We start from the raw sequence: 16,753 nt of genomic DNA on the forward strand, positions 1-16,753 counted from the left end.
TTATAATCAAGGGATATTTGCTTTAATGCCTCTTTTTTTGGGCCACAGTAGATTAGCCTTAATAATTTATGATGACTTCCAATGTGGTAAACACACTGTATTCTTTATACAGTAACATGGTCTGTGTAGCTTTGGGAGTTTTATTTTTTTATTTCAGAAGGAGTTTTGGGGCCCTTGAGTTGGTGATGAATGAAGAATCCAGCAAAATCTAGAAGGAAACATTCAAGGAATTGAGACTGCTAATAGAGGATTTCAATCTTTTTCTTCAAATGCTATGAGGAATAAATAATAAGTTGAGTGTTCAAAGATAGTAAAAGAGACTCTCAGAAGGAAGAGAAGTGGGTGCCTGGCACATGCTTTCTGTTTCCTCCCCTTCTGCTTTGTAGTCAGGCATTAGAAGGGGGTGCTGGAGGAGAACTAAAGAGGACATTAAAAAAAAAAAAAAAAACCTGATAACCAGATAATCTGATTTCTGATTTTCCACAGTTTGGATAAGGATTATTGGAATGGAAGAGTTGACTAAAATCTATTTTGCACAACAAAGCCATGCTGTGCTATTAAGTCCACATTAAATGTTTACCCATGTGTGGCCTTCAGTTTGGAAAGATTAAGCAGAGGAGCCAATTGGCACATTGTGGTCTCCTTTATCCATTCATTTTTTAAGAAATAGAGGGAGGAATGTCAGTTTTTTGTGTGTGTCTTACCCAGAAGTACTCAAGTCTTTCTTTAGTATGTAATTTCTTTTTTTTTTTTTTTAATATTTTTTTTTTTTTTTAATTTTATTTTGTCGATATACATTGTGGCTGATTATTGCTCCCCATCACCAAAACCTCCCTCCCTTCTCCCTCCCCCCTCCCCCCCAACAATGTCCTTTCTGTTTGCTTGTCGTATCAACTTCAAATAATTGTGGTTGTTATATCTTCTTCCCCCCCCCCCCGGTTTGTGTGTGTGTGTGTGTGTGTGTGTGTGAATTTATATATTAATTTTTAGCTCCCACCAATAAGTGAGAACATGTGGTATTTCTCTTTCTGTGCCTGACTTGTTTCACTTAATATAATTCTCTCAAGGTCCATCCATGTTGTTGCAAATGGCAGTATTTCATTCGTTTTTATAGCTGAGTAGTATTCCATTGTGTAGATGTACCACATTTTCCGTATCCACTCATCTGATGATGGGCATTTGGGCTGGTTCCAACTCTTGGCTATTGTAAAGAGTGCTGCGATGAACATTGGGAAACAGGTATACCTTCGACTTGATGATTTCCATTCCTCTGGGTATATTCCCAACAGTGGGATAGCTGGGTCGTATGGTAGATCTATCTGTAATTGTTTGAGGAACCTCCATACCATTTTCCATAGAGGCTGCACCATTTTGCAGTCCCACCAACAATTAGTATGTAATTTCTGTAGCAGGCATATTGCCTTTGCTCAGTAAGCCAGACTGTAGCAAGTGGGTGGGTTTTGGTGTGCCTCACAGGACCGGGGGCTCAGTTTGTTGGGTTTTACTATCCCACTTGCTCCTAATGCTCAAGTAAAAGGGGAAGGAAATAGACCAAATTTCACTTGCCCCAACAAGTCAGTGGTAGTTGATTCTCCTGCAGGTGTTCTCTTTGCTTCTGCTCTTAGAGAGAGCTTCATAAGCAGCAAGTTCAACAAAGGTGGCAAGTCTAGATTATTTCTTTCTTTTCTTTCTTTCTTTCTTTCTTTCTTTCTTTCTTTCTTTCTTTCTTTCTTTCTTTCTTTCTTTCTTTCTTTCTTTCTCTCTCTCTTTCTCTCTTTCTCTCTTTCTTTCTTTCTTTTTGGGGGTGTGTGGGGAGGTGCCGTTTGTGTTTGCCCTGTAGAGAATACAAAGCACTATCCACAAACTCCATATTCAGGCTCAGAATAAGCAAGATGAGGCTGAAATTAATCATTGTTTCATACAGAATCATTTAAATTCTGCTGTGAGGTCTGCATGGCCATTCTAATACCAAGCACAGCCCTGTCTTGCCTGATGTTTTGCCCTTGGTTGGTGGTAGCTATTAATCAGGCTATGGATGAGCCTAGAGCTTGGTTTCATGTGGGGAGTATGGACACTCCCTGCTTTTGTTTAAGATGGTGTAGAAGAAGTACAATTTTCATTTAACCTTCATTGATCTCATTGTAAGTTTGTTACTTGGTAAGAGGGTAGGAATGCTGTTTTGTTTCTTACTCTGTCCTGCTTTCTAAAAAGTGTTTGCCAGTTCATAGCGCAACAGCTAGTTTTAATGTGGTATGGTTTTAACAGTTGGTTTTTTTGTTTCTGCTCCCAGACAGCTTGCATAGGCTCCCTTGTTTCCCACAACATCAATCCCAGTCCCCTTAAGCATGTACAAGGGTACTCCACATAGTTTGTGGAAAAATGGAAGTAAAAGATAATATGGGGCTGACTGGTTAGCTTGGTTGGTTAGAGTATGGTGTTACAACACCAAGGTCAAAGGTTCGGATCCCTGTACCAGCCAGCCCTCCCCTCCCTCCCCCCAGGATACTATGAATCTTTCCATGAACTTTTTGAAGAACCCTTGTACTTAAACACTGGGATTTTTTGCTTGCTTGTTTTTTTGTTGTTTTTTTCTTGGCAGCTGGCCAGTAGGGGGATCAGAACCCTTGATCTTGGTGTTATCAGCGCCATGCTTGCCCAAATGAGCTAACCAGTCAGTGCTAGAAACTTTTTTCTACCAAAGAATGAATCGTAGGAGGTCAGAAGTGACTTATCTTTGTCTTTTCCTAGTAAAATATTCACCAGAAAAATGAACTTCTAAGGAAGCCCAACAAGTATGTACTTTGCAGAGCCTGTAGAGAGTAAACTATGGAGGCTTGCTGAGAATATTTTGCTTCTGGCAGTTCCTGCATATTCAGTTTAAATGTGTTGGCATAACACCCTTGTTTGTAGGGGTCATCATGGTTCTTGGGATGGCAAGAGGTTTCCATCCCCTTCTGATAGGGTAGCAAGGCAATGCAGCGTGTGTTGTGGTTAAGAGCATGCGTCCTGAAGCCAGCCTGCCTGACTTTGAAGACTTGCTCTCAGCTGTTTTCAAGCTGTATGCTCTTGGGCCAAGAAACTTAATCTGCCTCTTTGTGACTCAGTTTCCTGTTATATAAAATAGGGATAATAAGATTACCCACTTCATTGGGTTGGTTTGCAATTGAAGTAACATAGCACATATATGTAAAGTCCTTAGAATAGTTCCTGACATATTATGTTCTTTGTGTTAGCTATTGTTTATTATCCCTCATTTGATTACGAACCAGTTTAATTTGTAAGTGCTGGTGCTCTAGAGAGAGCAGAACTGAACATGTAATTTTATGAACCCAGAAATCACTAAAGTGTCTTTCCAAGCAGTGGAACTTTATGAGATTGGCAATTTACTGAAAATTCCTGGGAACATTTATGTTGGTGACTGTTGATCAGCTAGAATTTTTCTCAGATAACAGTCAAACATCTGGGTCTTTCTAGGCTGGACTACCTTTGCAGCTCTAGCATATGGGTCAGGAATTAAAACTGGGGAATTTTTCATCTAGTACTGTTTGCAATCTTTTGGGTTTCCCCCTCCTGGTCACTGCTTCCTCTGTGAAGAGCCTGGTCTGCAGACAAGCAAATGCTGAAAGGGGGAAGGATATTTAACTCTGTTCTGACACTTCTGGATTAATACATAGAACTGGCAGGTGGCAGAGAGGCGTCCAGAGTTCTGGGGACATTGGTCCTGAAAAATGCTTCTCACTCTACCTTTTAAAACTCACATGGAAATGACTTGGCTGGTGAGTTACTTGTGGCTTCTGTAAGATCGAGGCAGCCTATTGGACCAGGACAAGAGAATTACCCAGCTTTCAAGAGAACATTTACACCAAGAGCCTTACACTACCATATACTGGGTATGTGAGTGTTGATATCAGTATTAGGATCACTTCCTTTGAAAGTGACAGAAAACATCAAATAGCAGACAAGATAGTTTACCTCACTGTCTCAGACTGTGTTTCTATAACAAAATATCTGATTCTGTATAATTTATAAAGAATAGAAATTTATTTCTCACAGTTCTGGAATCTGGGAATTCTAAGATCATGGTGCTGGCAGGTTTGGTGTCTGGTAAGGGCTGCTGTCTGCTTCCAGGATGGCACCTTATTACTGTGTCCTCCAGAGGTGACGAACATGGTATCCTTACATGGTAGAGGAGCAGATGAGAATGAACCTACTCCCTTAAACCCTTTCATGAGGGCTCTGATCCTGTCCACGAGGACTCCGACCTCATGGCTTAATCACCTCCACAGGCCCCATCTTCTAACATTATCACATTGGCCAGTAAGTTTCAACATAATGAATCTGGGGGACATGTCCAGACCTTAGCACTCACTGTCATTCCTCTTTCAGCTCTGTGATCCTTTGAATCTTGGGCTTCTTTTAATTTAGCTGCCTTCTCATCCTTACTTCATATGATATCAGTGGCACAGGGTGGCTGCTTGGGCTCTAGCGATCCAGTCTTCATTCTGGCCAACAGGAAGGAAGGTCAAAAGAAGGGACAGTTAATTCTTTAAGGAGGTTTCAGGAAGCTGCCACTTAACTCTTCTGCTTATCTAATTGTCCAGAACTTAGCATGGTCACAAGGAGCTGCAGGGGAGGCTGGGAAATGTAGTCATGTGTCCAGCTAAAACTCAGGGACTGAGATCTAGGTACACAACCAGCCATCTCTGCCAAGTGTCTCATGTACTTTGAGATGGAATCCTTGGGAGAGTAGCCCAAATCAAGGCTGTTGCTAAGAATGAGCAGGGCAAACTATATTTTTAAAATTCTAGGTCTGAAGAAAAAAGACTTCTGATGAATTCAGACATTTTCCCATGGTAATCTGTTTAACAGACATTTTGGGTGAGCCCTCCCAGTGCCAGGTCCTACCAGGTCCTATGAATAAAAGATGAGTCATAATTGGTCCTTGTGCTCCATAAGTTCTTAGGTTATTGGATTGACCTGTGGCTGCTTTTTGGTCCGGGAAACGCTTGTACTAAATAGTAATTTAGTGAGTTTCTAATTTATATCTTTTTTATTTGTGTGTATGTGTATGTGTGTGTGTGTGGACACACAATTGTTCTGTAGCTAGAAGAGCCCACTCAGCAGTGCATGGGTTTTGGAGCCATCCATGAATCTCAAGACCATATGGCTTTGCGGGTGGGTATTCCAGGGAAGCATTTGAGTGACATTTCCCTGTTGCTGCCACACAGTAGCTTTGATTGGAAGTCAAGTCAGCAGGTTTGAACTTTGTTCTCAGTTTCACCCAGGGCAAATTACTGGTGCTTTGGTTTTCTCATGCCTGTAAATTAGAGTGTCTGAGCTGCATGGGGAGCAATGTTGCCCCCAAAGGAGTGATGTAATGTCTGGGGGCTGTGGTGGTATTCCTCTGAGATGGATGCCATGTAAGTTCGTGGTGTGCTTCTTAACAGTAGTGACAGGAAAAGCTGCTGTCGAGTAATTGATGTGATTTGCATATAGTCCCAGAGTCTAGGAGCTAAATGGGGTCTTCCTGCCTGAGGAGGTAAAGCATCTGGCTGTCTTACACTATTAGCTGCTGTGGTATTGAGTTCAGGGCAGGTGTTAACTGAAGTCCACAACCCATTCTGAAGAGCGAAGTGGTTTTCCTCCATCTGAATGGCCCTCCCTCTTATTCTGAAGCAGCTCACCCAGAGTGTGACAGGCAGCTTGATGGGATGCAGAAATGTTGGGCAGATGGCCCTTAGCCTGTACTCCTCTGTAAGGTTGTCTGTGAGAAATGCCAGCCCATTTCCCAAGGGACACGCCCAGTCTGAAGCCCTCCCGCGGGCTGATCTGCTCTGAGCTGTGTCCAGCCGTGGGCTCCATCCAAGTCCTGAGCAGTTCAGAGTTGACAAAGAGGCTAGGAGAGCTCTATTGCCCTATTTGTTTTGTTTTACTCATCCAGCCTTGTTGGAACTGGAGAAGAGGATCTTAAGAATGGGATCCTGGAAGACACACACACACTTGGAATTGCATAGTAAGATGGTGTCTAGGCTCTCTGGGCCACCTCCCATGTGAAAATGAGTTTAGAGAAATATCCTGTCTGTAGCAGTACAGGAAGCTGCACGGGCTCGACAGCTGCCAGCTGGAGGGGCCTGTTGATGAGCTGTTGACTGCTCTTGGGGTTTCCCTAATGGGAAGTCTCTGAGGAAAGAGTTCATTGTTCTGCATGGCTGGTGGACTCTGAGCCCCATGGTTACTGGCTGCTAACAGCTGGATTATTTTGAGCATAATAAAAATTTTGAGAACAGGTTTTTTTGGATTTTTTTTTTTAGTGGACTTTTACCTTATTTTTGATATACAGATCACTATCTTTAGATGTATGAAACTTTTAACATAAATGTTGCTTTTAATGATACAGTGGGACAAAACAATATTATATTTCTAACCAATTCCCTTCCTATCTCCCTTCCCCTACCATTGTTCTCCAGAAGGGGAGTAAATTTATGGAGAACATTTTGGCAGATGACAAAGCTCCTTCAGTTCTGGAATAGTGAAAAGAATTGTGCATTTGGAGTTAGAAGATCTGTGGTTTGAGACTCAGCTCTGTGACCGTGATCAATTATTTAACTTGATTGATTCTCTAAGCTTCAATTTCCTCATTAGAGAAAAAAAAGACAAAATAATATCTTGTAATGGAATTAAATGAGATAGTATCTTCAAAATACCATATAGGGGCTGGCTGGTTAGCTCAGTTGGTAGAGCACTTATAACTCCAAGGTCACAGGTTCTGATGCCTGTACTGGCCAGTCGCAAAAAAAAAAAAAAAAAAAAAGGAAAGAAAGAAACTAGGCTCTTTGTATAACAAAAAATATCTTGGTAAAATACACATTACATAAAATTTACCACCTTAACCATTTTTAAGTGTATGTTTCTTTCTTTTTTTTTTTAAGTGTATGTTTCAATATTGCTGAGTATATTCACATTGTTGGACACCCAATCTCCAGAACCTTTCCATCACGTAAAACTGAAACTACATCCATTAAACAATAACTCCCATTTCCCCATCTCCTTGGCCTCTGGCAACCACCATTCAACTTTTTGCTTCTGTGAATTTGACTACTTTACCCAGCTCATGTGAGTGGAACCACACAGTATTTGTCTTTTTGTTACTTTAGTTATTTTAAGTATTAGCCCACCATCATAATTGCATCCTGTCCCATTTTTAGCTTTCTATAGTCTCGTTCATGCTTTCCTGCATTCTTAATTCACTCATTAGAGGAATTATTTCTTTTCTTAAGGAAACAAGATGATACCTTAAAGCTCCATTTCATCCTTTTGGGGAGGGGAGCAGGATTAGGGAAAAGGGGAACACTGAAATGAAAGCAAAGAGATCTAAAGAGCTGGGCAGCATTAAGTGAGGTAAAGATACTCATGGCAGAGTGGATCCCATGTACGGCTCCTCTCTCCCTCCCTGCCTTCCTATCATCTAAAAAATTCAAACCTACACAAAATTAGAGAGAATAGTGTAACTAACTCCTGTGTATCTGTCACCCAGATCCAACAGTTATATAGATTTTTTAGGGCCCATTTCTAATATGGTCTAGGAGGAAGAAAACACCTGAAAAGTCTAGATTAAATTAGAGGCAGGTGTTTCTCAGCTTATTCATGCAGTCGTATTTCTGTCCTCCTGGATGATAAAGGGTTTCTTCTGCCTTGGGGGATTTCTTTCTACCTTTAGGATGAGGTAAAGAGGAGCTAGGACTGTATGGTTGTAGGTAAGTCATTTAACTGGGTTCCCCCACCTACAGAGGAGCACAAGTGACTTCTAAGGGTGGTTGTAATGGAGCATTTGGCATGACCTGCCACCTACTCAGTAATCAGTTACAGTGTCAGCTGTTATTATCAGTGGTGGTGTTTGCAGAAAAGAAGGATCACCAGCCAGGTCTTTGAAAACACAGGACAGAGACATGCAACTATGACCAAGAAAATAGCCTTGCTTTATCCTTGACCAAGATTGTGATTAAAAGAAATAAGAAAAAACAAAATAAACATAATTAAAAATCCAAAACAAAACAACAAAAAGAGAAATTGTGATAAAGACTAATTTTTCAAAATTGCACCTACTATGTGTTCGTTAACCCAGTTTTATTGGCCATTGCTCAGGTTCTGTTCAGGTTTTTGCCTGGGTTAAGGGAAATGATTGTCTGCAAAATTGGGTAGTGCAACTTTTAAATATGCTTTTTTTTCTTTTTAAGTGGTGATGGGATTACTAGTTACATTAAAAACATTTAATAGGTTTTAACTATAAATAAAAAATACCATGGTTTTAATAACCAGATAGATTATATTCAACTGGTTCCACGATCCCTCTTTTTCATTTTGTTTTTCTTTGGACTTCCAGAAGGAATTCTGTGTATGAGTAAAGGCTTATGGGTATAGACTCTCCTACAACCTTACGATGTAAGAAACAGATGCCAGTTAGGAAAAGGAAATTTTGGGCCTACAGGCATTTAAAAACTTATAGTTTATAAATGTATAGAGCCTTTGATTTTGTTGTAGCATTTTCATTTTTGAATCTAGTTTAAGTCATGTGCAAGTTTTTGCCTTCCTGTGATTTTTTAGGGGTGGGAGTGGGAGCAAATCTGCAGTCAATAAGTCCAATGTAGTTTTATTTTATTTTATTTTATTGGCAGCTCACCAGTAAGGGGATCTGAACCCTTGACCTTGGTGTTATCAGCACCACCAAAGTAGTTTTAAATGCTTTTTCTATGTTAATATGCAAAAGTGTCATGAAAGTAGAAGAAATTGTTTTCAAATAATTAACAGAGTCAAAATATTATTGCCCCTCTGAAGATCCTTATTTGGTTGTGTAACAGGACATACTGTGCAGAATGGTTGAATTTGCATTGGCGAGTGCAACAGGAATGGCCAGTTTCCCTTGTACTTGGACACATCAAATACACAACTTTATAAGAATTGTAACTTGAAAAAATTTTGTGGTTTTTCTTTGTTAAAATCAGTTGGTAAAATAAGTTCAATAGTAAGTCTTCTAAGATCAAGTCCAAGAAACCTCTAAATATGCTCTTCTTTTCTTTCATGTCTTATAATTAGGTCAACCAACTACATAAGCAGGCTTTGGGTTATGGCTTCTAGAGTTTTTGTAATATAGATATTCCTATTTTTAAATTTATCATTAAAAAAGAATGAGTTATTTGATAAATACAATACTTCACTACCTCAGTCTTTTGAATTCACTTGTTTTTATAATTTTCCTTTTTCAAAGAATATTCTGGTGAGGAAAAGGGGTAGATGGTATGTATTACTAACAACACAACACAAAGCATGTAGGTTTGAGTTCATTTGGAACTGGCTTCTCCATTCTTAGCTGAGATATCGCCAGGTTGTTTTAGGTGTTGTTGATATTAGTGTCCCACACCACTTCATAAGTGGTGGCACACTCGTGCAAAGGCCACCTGGTTTACTTTAAGGGTGAAGACCATGGCTATGGACTAGAGCAAAAGTAACTAACAGAAGTAGGGTCAAAGCTGTGATCTTGGCCTTACTGCTAACCAGCTGAGCTCTCTGGCTGTGGTCTTTGATTTCGTTGACAGAAAGAGACGTGCAGGGGCTGAGGGACATCCCATGGATGCACAGTCATTTCCTGATCCTGAAACCCTTTGGCTTGTCAGCAGCACATCCTAGTGTGTCCTTGTTCCACTTACTGCTTCCTTTTTTGAGTATCTATACCAGGGTACAAGCAGGCAGCATAAATTAGTGTTACCCTTTTTACCCCCCCCCTTTTTTTTTGCAGCTGGCTGATAACGTGGATCTGAACCCTTGACCTTGGTGTTATAACACCTCGCTCTAACCAACTGACAGTGTTACCTTTTATCAGTGGCTTTGAGAAAGGCTTTTATAGAAGAGGAGGTAGAACTCACTGCCATCCTCCCCCACCTTCACTGCAGACACACCTGAGTATAGTAGGTTGTGTTAAGGGGAGGGAGGGAGGAACTTGTGAGGACCCTAGACTTCCATCAGGTGTATTTTGTTCCTCCCTTAGCCCTCTAATTCATCATACAAATGCTAGCCTTTGGATTCTAACTTCTAAAGTCCTCTCTTAGGGGGTATGCATCAGATCAGAGACTCTGGCCCTCCCTTCTACCACATATGCCTTCTTTCTCTTATTCCATGGTGTTTTCTTCTCTCCCTACAGTCTTCCGTGTGTGCTAAGATTGTGCAGCTTCTGGGACAGAATGAGGTGGACTATCACCAGAAGCAGGTTGTCATCCTGAGCCAGGATAGCTTCTACCGTGTTCTCACCTCAGAGCAGAAGGCCAAAGCCCTGAAGGGCCAGTTCAACTTTGATCACCCAGGTGAGTTGGGAAATGAAGGGTGTGCGCGTATTGGGGTTAGGGAGAGTATTTTGTTTTGCCCATGAGGAAGTTGCTTAACCTCTCTTGAGTCTGTTTCCATGTATAAATATAAAATAGGGGACAGATAACTACCTCACAGAATTATTGTGGAGATTATATAAAAGAAGGAACTTTGAAATGCTTCATGTAGCACTTGGCTCATTAAATACTGATTGAATCTTTGTTTAAACAAGGGTGATTCCATGTGAGCCTATGACTTGAGATGGGCCCAGATATTAGATTGAACATTCACAGCTGGTCCCTCTACCTCCTCTGATCTGAAGCAGCCTGTGTCACACACTCTCCCCCACCCCATACATGGGTACACATGGCACATGTGTTGAACTCACTGACAGCAGTAAGGGAGATGGAGGGCTCAGGGTGGCTGCCTGAATGGTTTTTGCCCTGAGAGCCCCAGATTAGCACACTGCTCCTTTAGCTGGTTGGGCTTCTTATAATTGCTGGAACCAAACCTTCTTGGCATAGTGTCTATTATACTCCCCAGTCATGAGTGTGCTTTCCAGGTTAACATGTAATCCTAAGATAACAGTTGAACTTGGAGGGAGCACAGAGCTATCTGAGGCCAGCAACGGAATGTCAAAGGAGAAAAAAAGAAATGAGTTTGTTAGAACTCATTCATACATCCTGTTTTGAGAAACAGGGAGCTTTCATTCTGCTTTGGGTAGAAATCTGGCTTTGGGGGTGCCATACGCTTCTCTAGGTTGTGGTGCACCTTTTGTGGGGATGCTCTGTGCGTGATTATAGGAGAAATCATTTTAAAATGTAGAAACATTTTAACAGTTTGATTTCCTTCAGATGCCTTTGACAATGAACTCATCTTCAAAACACTCAAAGAAATCACTGAAGGGAAAACAGTCCAGATCCCTGTGTATGACTTTGTCTCCCACTCCCGGTAAGTGAGCTGTTTTGGGCCAGGATTGCCATCTGTTGCAACTCAGAGCATCTCTGGTCTGTACTGAGACCCCCTGCCCCATCTCTTGCACTTGTGGCTCCTGATCTATCCCTGCCTGATGCCACTGCTGACTATCAGTGGAGGGGCAGTGGCTGCAGCATGCACCGTAGGGTTGCAGGGCTGGCGAGTTCAGCTAGGTGCTTCCTGGAACAGACTGGTCATCATGTTTTGTTAACTCTGAAGCAGGTTCATGATTTGGGCTTGGGCAAGGGACTGCACATTTGTTCTGATCCATATCCCTGAGTGGTTGTTCATGAAAAAAGATGCAGGAAGAACAACAAAGAAAACTGTTCTTTCTGCTCTCTGGGATTTGACCTTTTGGAGAGGTGTGAGGGTTTGAGATCACCGGATGCTGATCTCAGAATGAACCAAGCCCTCCAGAATGCTTTTCAATCAAATCAAACCAGTCCTCTCCAGGAAGCTTCCAGTTTAATGATCCTGAGTGGGAATAGAGGAGTGGTGAGACTTCCAGCTCCTTCCCCTCCCTGCCGAGTGATGGGACTGGGCTCCTGGAGGACTGCACTCCTGCTGGCCAGACCCCCATGCTCCTTCAGGACTATGCAGAGCTCTCTACTCCCTCTGTCTTCGTTTTAACATAAAACCTCTTGGGATGCTGTAGCCAAACACAGAACTCCTAAATGGTATATCACACCAAGTGTGGTGCCTTTTATATTCTGGGGTAGTAAATGTTATTCTTACCTATAGGTTCTTTTGAATGTTTCTTCCATCTGCTTTTCATTCTTCCTTCCCGGTTCCTTTATCCCATTTTTTGTTGAGTTGAAAATTTTTTTTAAGTGAGGAATTAGATCTCATACATGTTTTTTATTACTAGATGTTCCTATAATTACAAACCCAATCTTTATCTCCCTGCATTCTCTTTCAGTACACATCTCTGTCAGCCTTTAATGCAGCACATGTACATCCTGTGTCTTTCTTATGAGCCAGAACTTGAGGATGTGGGAATTATTTGGTTGGGGGATGAAGCTGGGGTGGGTGGGAGGCACTCATTGAAATTCAGAGATGCCCTAGTACTAACCTTCACCCCTCACCAGTATCTTCTGAAGCACCTCTATCCTGGGCCAGATTCTACTGTGCAGGAGAGTCAAAGATCAAGATTCTGTACACCACACCTCCTGTGTCAGTCTGTTTTCCTAAACAAACCACTACATGCAAGAATAAAGGGGTTTAGTATAGGAATTGGGGCTAACACAAATGTTGGGGGCTGATAGAGCGAAGACCTGGAAGGCTGAAACCAGAGAATCAGAGACAATAGTCCCCACTGACTCTGGCCCAAGGCCCAGAGCAGAAGCTGGAGTTCATGGAAAAGTCCAAGAAACAACCACGTCTGAGCCCACAGCCTCAATATGGGAGCTTGTGAAATGTTTGCAGAGTTCCTTGTCTCATTGTTACTATCTCCTGAACATGATGGATGTTGCTTCACTTTGACCCTTAAGTCTTTCATTGGCAAAGTAACCTGGAACCATATAGGGAATGGGATCCTGGGAATTGTAGTCTTGCCTCAGAGGGAAGTGGTGGTGTTGTCAAGTTGACAAGAGACAGTCTGCTCCACCACATCCCAAGATTTGGGTGAGCACCAGCTAAAGAATTAAAATGCAGCATGACAACTAAGGCAAGAGCCCATGGAACAGTATAAAGCAGGGAAGGAGGCTGGAGTATTTAGGGTAGGTTGTACAGAGGAGGTGATGTTGAAGCTGTGTATTGGAAAAGATAAGAAATTGTTGTAGAGGGCCAGCCCATGCCTCCTCTTGGGAGAGTGTGGTGTTGATAACACCAAGGCCATGGGTTCGGATCCCTATATAGGGATGGCCAGTTAGCTCACTTGGGAGAGTGTGGTGCTGACAACACCAAGTCAAGGGTTAAGATCCCCTTACCGGTCATCTTTAAAAAAAAAAAAAAGAAGGAAGTTGTTGGGGAAAGGGATTTTCAAGGTGATAGATAGGGAGGCATTTCAAGGATAGGCATGGACAGGCTTCTCGGGGAGCTGCAGTCAGGTAGGTGTGGAGGGATGGGGTCGGTGTATGTAGGCAGCGACAGGAGAAGGAGGCTGGGAAGGTAGGCAGGCCTCATCATGAAGGGCGATAGATGTCAGGACTAGGGCACAAACGTGTTGCCAGTGAGGAGCTACAGATGGCTTTAACACAGGAGTGGAAAGATCATTCTGGTGGCAGGAAGAAAGGATCCACAGCTCCTTTTATGAAGAAGCCTTTGGAGTAGCCCAGGTGAGAGACTGATGAGGGCCTGACATAAAGTGGTGGAAGTGAGGGTTGCGGACAGAGTCAGGCTTGACCAGTGTGGAGTCAGGAATGAGGGAGGGGAGGTTGAATACCTCATGCGGATGATTCATGCGGATGAGTTGCATCAAGTTTACGTATAAACCAAAGAACACCCCAGCAGAATTCCCAGTACTGATAATTTTTCCACTTTTTCTCCTGCTATGTCTCATACCTTATATTTTAAAACCTTATTCTTTATTGGCCCAGAGCCCATCTCTTCTGCGAAACTTTTCCTGATCACCCTAGGTCACAGCAACCCTCCCTCCCAAATCTCAAGGGCCACTTGTTAGGCATCTAGTTGTCCAGGGTTAACTGATCCCATCCCACCCATGGGCCTTTGATAATGTATGAAAACTTGTTGGACTAAGATTAAGAAGACACCTATTTGCTGCAAATACCCTTCTCTGGTCTTCTCTTTCCCCATAAGCCAAATGAGACAATGGGGTTAAGTTATATCATATGACTTAATAATCTAGGTTTCTTTTTGGTACTTCCCAGCTAGACTCTAAACTCCTAAATGGTGTATTATGCCAAGTATGGTTCCTTGCACAGTCTGGGCTAGTACTTGCTCAATAAATGTTTTTTAGCTCTGAGCTGTTTTGAAAATTGCTCCCACTTAGAACCACATGTGGACTTGGGAAATGATTAATTCCAACTTCTTAGGGCATCAGTAACAAAGCAGGCAGTTCTTTTCTCCTTCCTGGAATACCACTTATTTCTTTTCAGTATTTATGAGTTTTAGTCATCCTGATAAGCACTTGATGTAGTGTCAGTACATGTAAACCTAGCACAGTCAGTGTGTTTTTCAGATGGAATGCTAGGAATCCCACAAACACACTCTCTTTGTTTCCCAACAGAGCCCTCCCACCCTCTCCTCCATGTAGGTAGGGCATTTGCCTAGAGTGGCTCATTCTTTCACGCAGCCATTGATTGTCTTTTCTATCCACTTCCCTTCTGAGCTCTGCCTGGTTGTTTCTTTATCCTAAACCACAACAGCATACCCTGTTTTCTGGCAGCTGACATTCCTATAGGCTGGTGCTTCTCAACCCTGGCTACACTTAGAAATATCTGGGGAGCTTTTAAACAGTGTCGATGCTCTAGCACCACCCCAGATTAATTAAATCAGAGCCCCTCGGGGGAGAGAGGGTCCAAGTATAAATATTTTTAAAAGCTCCCCAGATGATTCTAATATGCATTCAAGCTATACTATGGAACTAGAGAACCTCCTAATCTTACTAACCTGGCCCTTTTCTGCTATCTTGCACACCCTGCGTTCAGCCACTTGGTGGTTATCCCAGCAGTGCTTGCCTTAAATCAGGCACAACCCCAAGGGTCTGATCTAATAAGGAACCAGAGAGTATTTATGGGAGGGAAATAATAACAGCATCCTCTCTAGTTGGCAATTACTACTGACCCTCCCTATGTTTGTACCGATAGAACTATTGTATTAAGGAGCTTTTCAAAAATTTATTTTATTTGGTTTTATTCACAAATATTTGCTAATCCGCTAGTCAGGGTGAGTCATAAACCTTGCAGTGATCATTACTTCCCTTTCAGTAAATTTTGAGTTGGAGGCAGTGGGTGACAGAATCACCGATAAGGTAGTTACAGGATGGAATCAAAGGCTAAGAATACAGGGAAAGTCGGGGCAGGGCAGAGCTGAAAGAGGCCCAGCACTAACATCTGCCCTGGGCTCCCCAACCCTGTGGGGTAGGTGGATGAGGTAATGTGTATCTCTGCCTGATTGATAAGGAAGGGGACTCCTAGGGAGCTAGGTGCTGACCGTGGCCACCACACTAGCTTGTGGTGGTGCCAGACCAGACAGAACTCGGGACCCTACTTCCATGCAAATGCTTTCTCTTCTATATCCTCTTTTCCAAAACTTTTTCTCCCCTCACTCTCTCTCCTCCTCTATCCTTTTCTCTCTCCTTTCAGTTGCCTCAAGACTGGGGGGTGGGGGATGCGATTGTTGAGAGAAAACTGTGAGTTGCTGTTTTTTAAAGTTCAGAGTGTTAGGTTCCATAAATGCTAGGCATGAGAGCATTACTGGAGACACCTTAGGAGAGAAAAGAAATCACATCTGCTTTTGTCTCTTTATTCTTCATTCAACAGTAGGTTTTTTATTCCAAGGAGGATGTCTGCCCTCTATTTCTGGTTTATGGTGAAGGCTCAGAAGAACTAGCATGGGAGACCTTTGTTCCAGCCATCTTTGCCCCTCTTCTGGCTTTTCGGTGGTGGGCCAAAGGCTCTGTAAGGCTGTGCTGTCCAAGTCTTTTGCCCCTGCTTGAAGTCTGAGGGAGAAGGAACCAGAACTGACAGCCCCGCCAGAGGCTCTGGCTCCTGGTCCCCTCTTCCTCGCTAACATCAGTCCTGTGCTTTGCAGGAAGGAGGAGACAGTTACTGTCTATCCCGCAGACGTGGTGCTCTTTGAAGGGATCCTGGCCTTCTACTCCCAGGAGGTACGAGACCTGTTTCAGATGAAGCTTTTTGTGGATACAGATGCGGACACCCGGCTCTCCCGCAGAGGTGCGTTCTAGAAGCCTCAGGTGGCCCTGTTGGCGGCCACCTTGGGGGTAGGGGGCTGGGAGCTTTGACTTTCCCGGGGCAGCTGTGTTGTGGCCTGTCAGTTTGGCCCCAGGATATCCTGCTGCCCAAATGTTTGGTGACATTTGAGAAGGGATTAGTCACTTACCGTTGCACATAATGAAAGACTCCTGAGGTCACTGAGATGAAATAAGAAGGTGACGTTCTGGTTTTGCTGGAAAAAAGTTTGGTGAAATGCTTAGTTCCTTGTGATTTTTCTAAAAGTCATCAATATCAAGATGACTTGATTTTGGGGAACTCACTGTAGGACTTCTGGGGATAGAATCCAACCGTGCCTGTAGCACTGGGCAGCTTGTCCTAGCAAACTGCTTCTCTAGCCCTTTATTTTCCAGAAAACTTCATGCAGGCTTTGTCACTCTCTCTAGCCAGCTCAGGGCTGTTCCTCCTGCAGGCCTGTGGAGTGTGGGGCTGTGCTGAGGCCCCACGCCTGATGGTGCTGAAGGTGCAGAAATGCCCATGGGTTGGGGATCTGAACCTGTGAATTAAACTCT

The 16,753-nt window shown here is 42.8% G+C and overlaps 1 protein-coding gene across 1 annotated transcript in view; it reads left to right on the plus strand.

The window, feature by feature from the left end:
* UCK2 (uridine-cytidine kinase 2) overlaps positions 1 to 16,753 on the plus strand; it is an 81,547-nt gene that overhangs the window by 51,265 nt on the left and 13,529 nt on the right. The window contains exons 2-4 of the mRNA XM_063106042.1: positions 10,193 to 10,352; positions 11,208 to 11,304; positions 16,042 to 16,184. Coding sequence (XP_062962112.1) covers positions 10,193 to 10,352; positions 11,208 to 11,304; positions 16,042 to 16,184 — 400 coding nt within the window. The remainder of the gene's footprint in view (positions 1 to 10,192; positions 10,353 to 11,207; positions 11,305 to 16,041; positions 16,185 to 16,753) is intronic.

The sequence above is a fragment of the Cynocephalus volans genome, chromosome 8, assembly GCF_027409185.1.
Source record: "Cynocephalus volans isolate mCynVol1 chromosome 8, mCynVol1.pri, whole genome shotgun sequence".
NCBI lineage: Eukaryota > Metazoa > Chordata > Mammalia > Dermoptera > Cynocephalidae > Cynocephalus > Cynocephalus volans.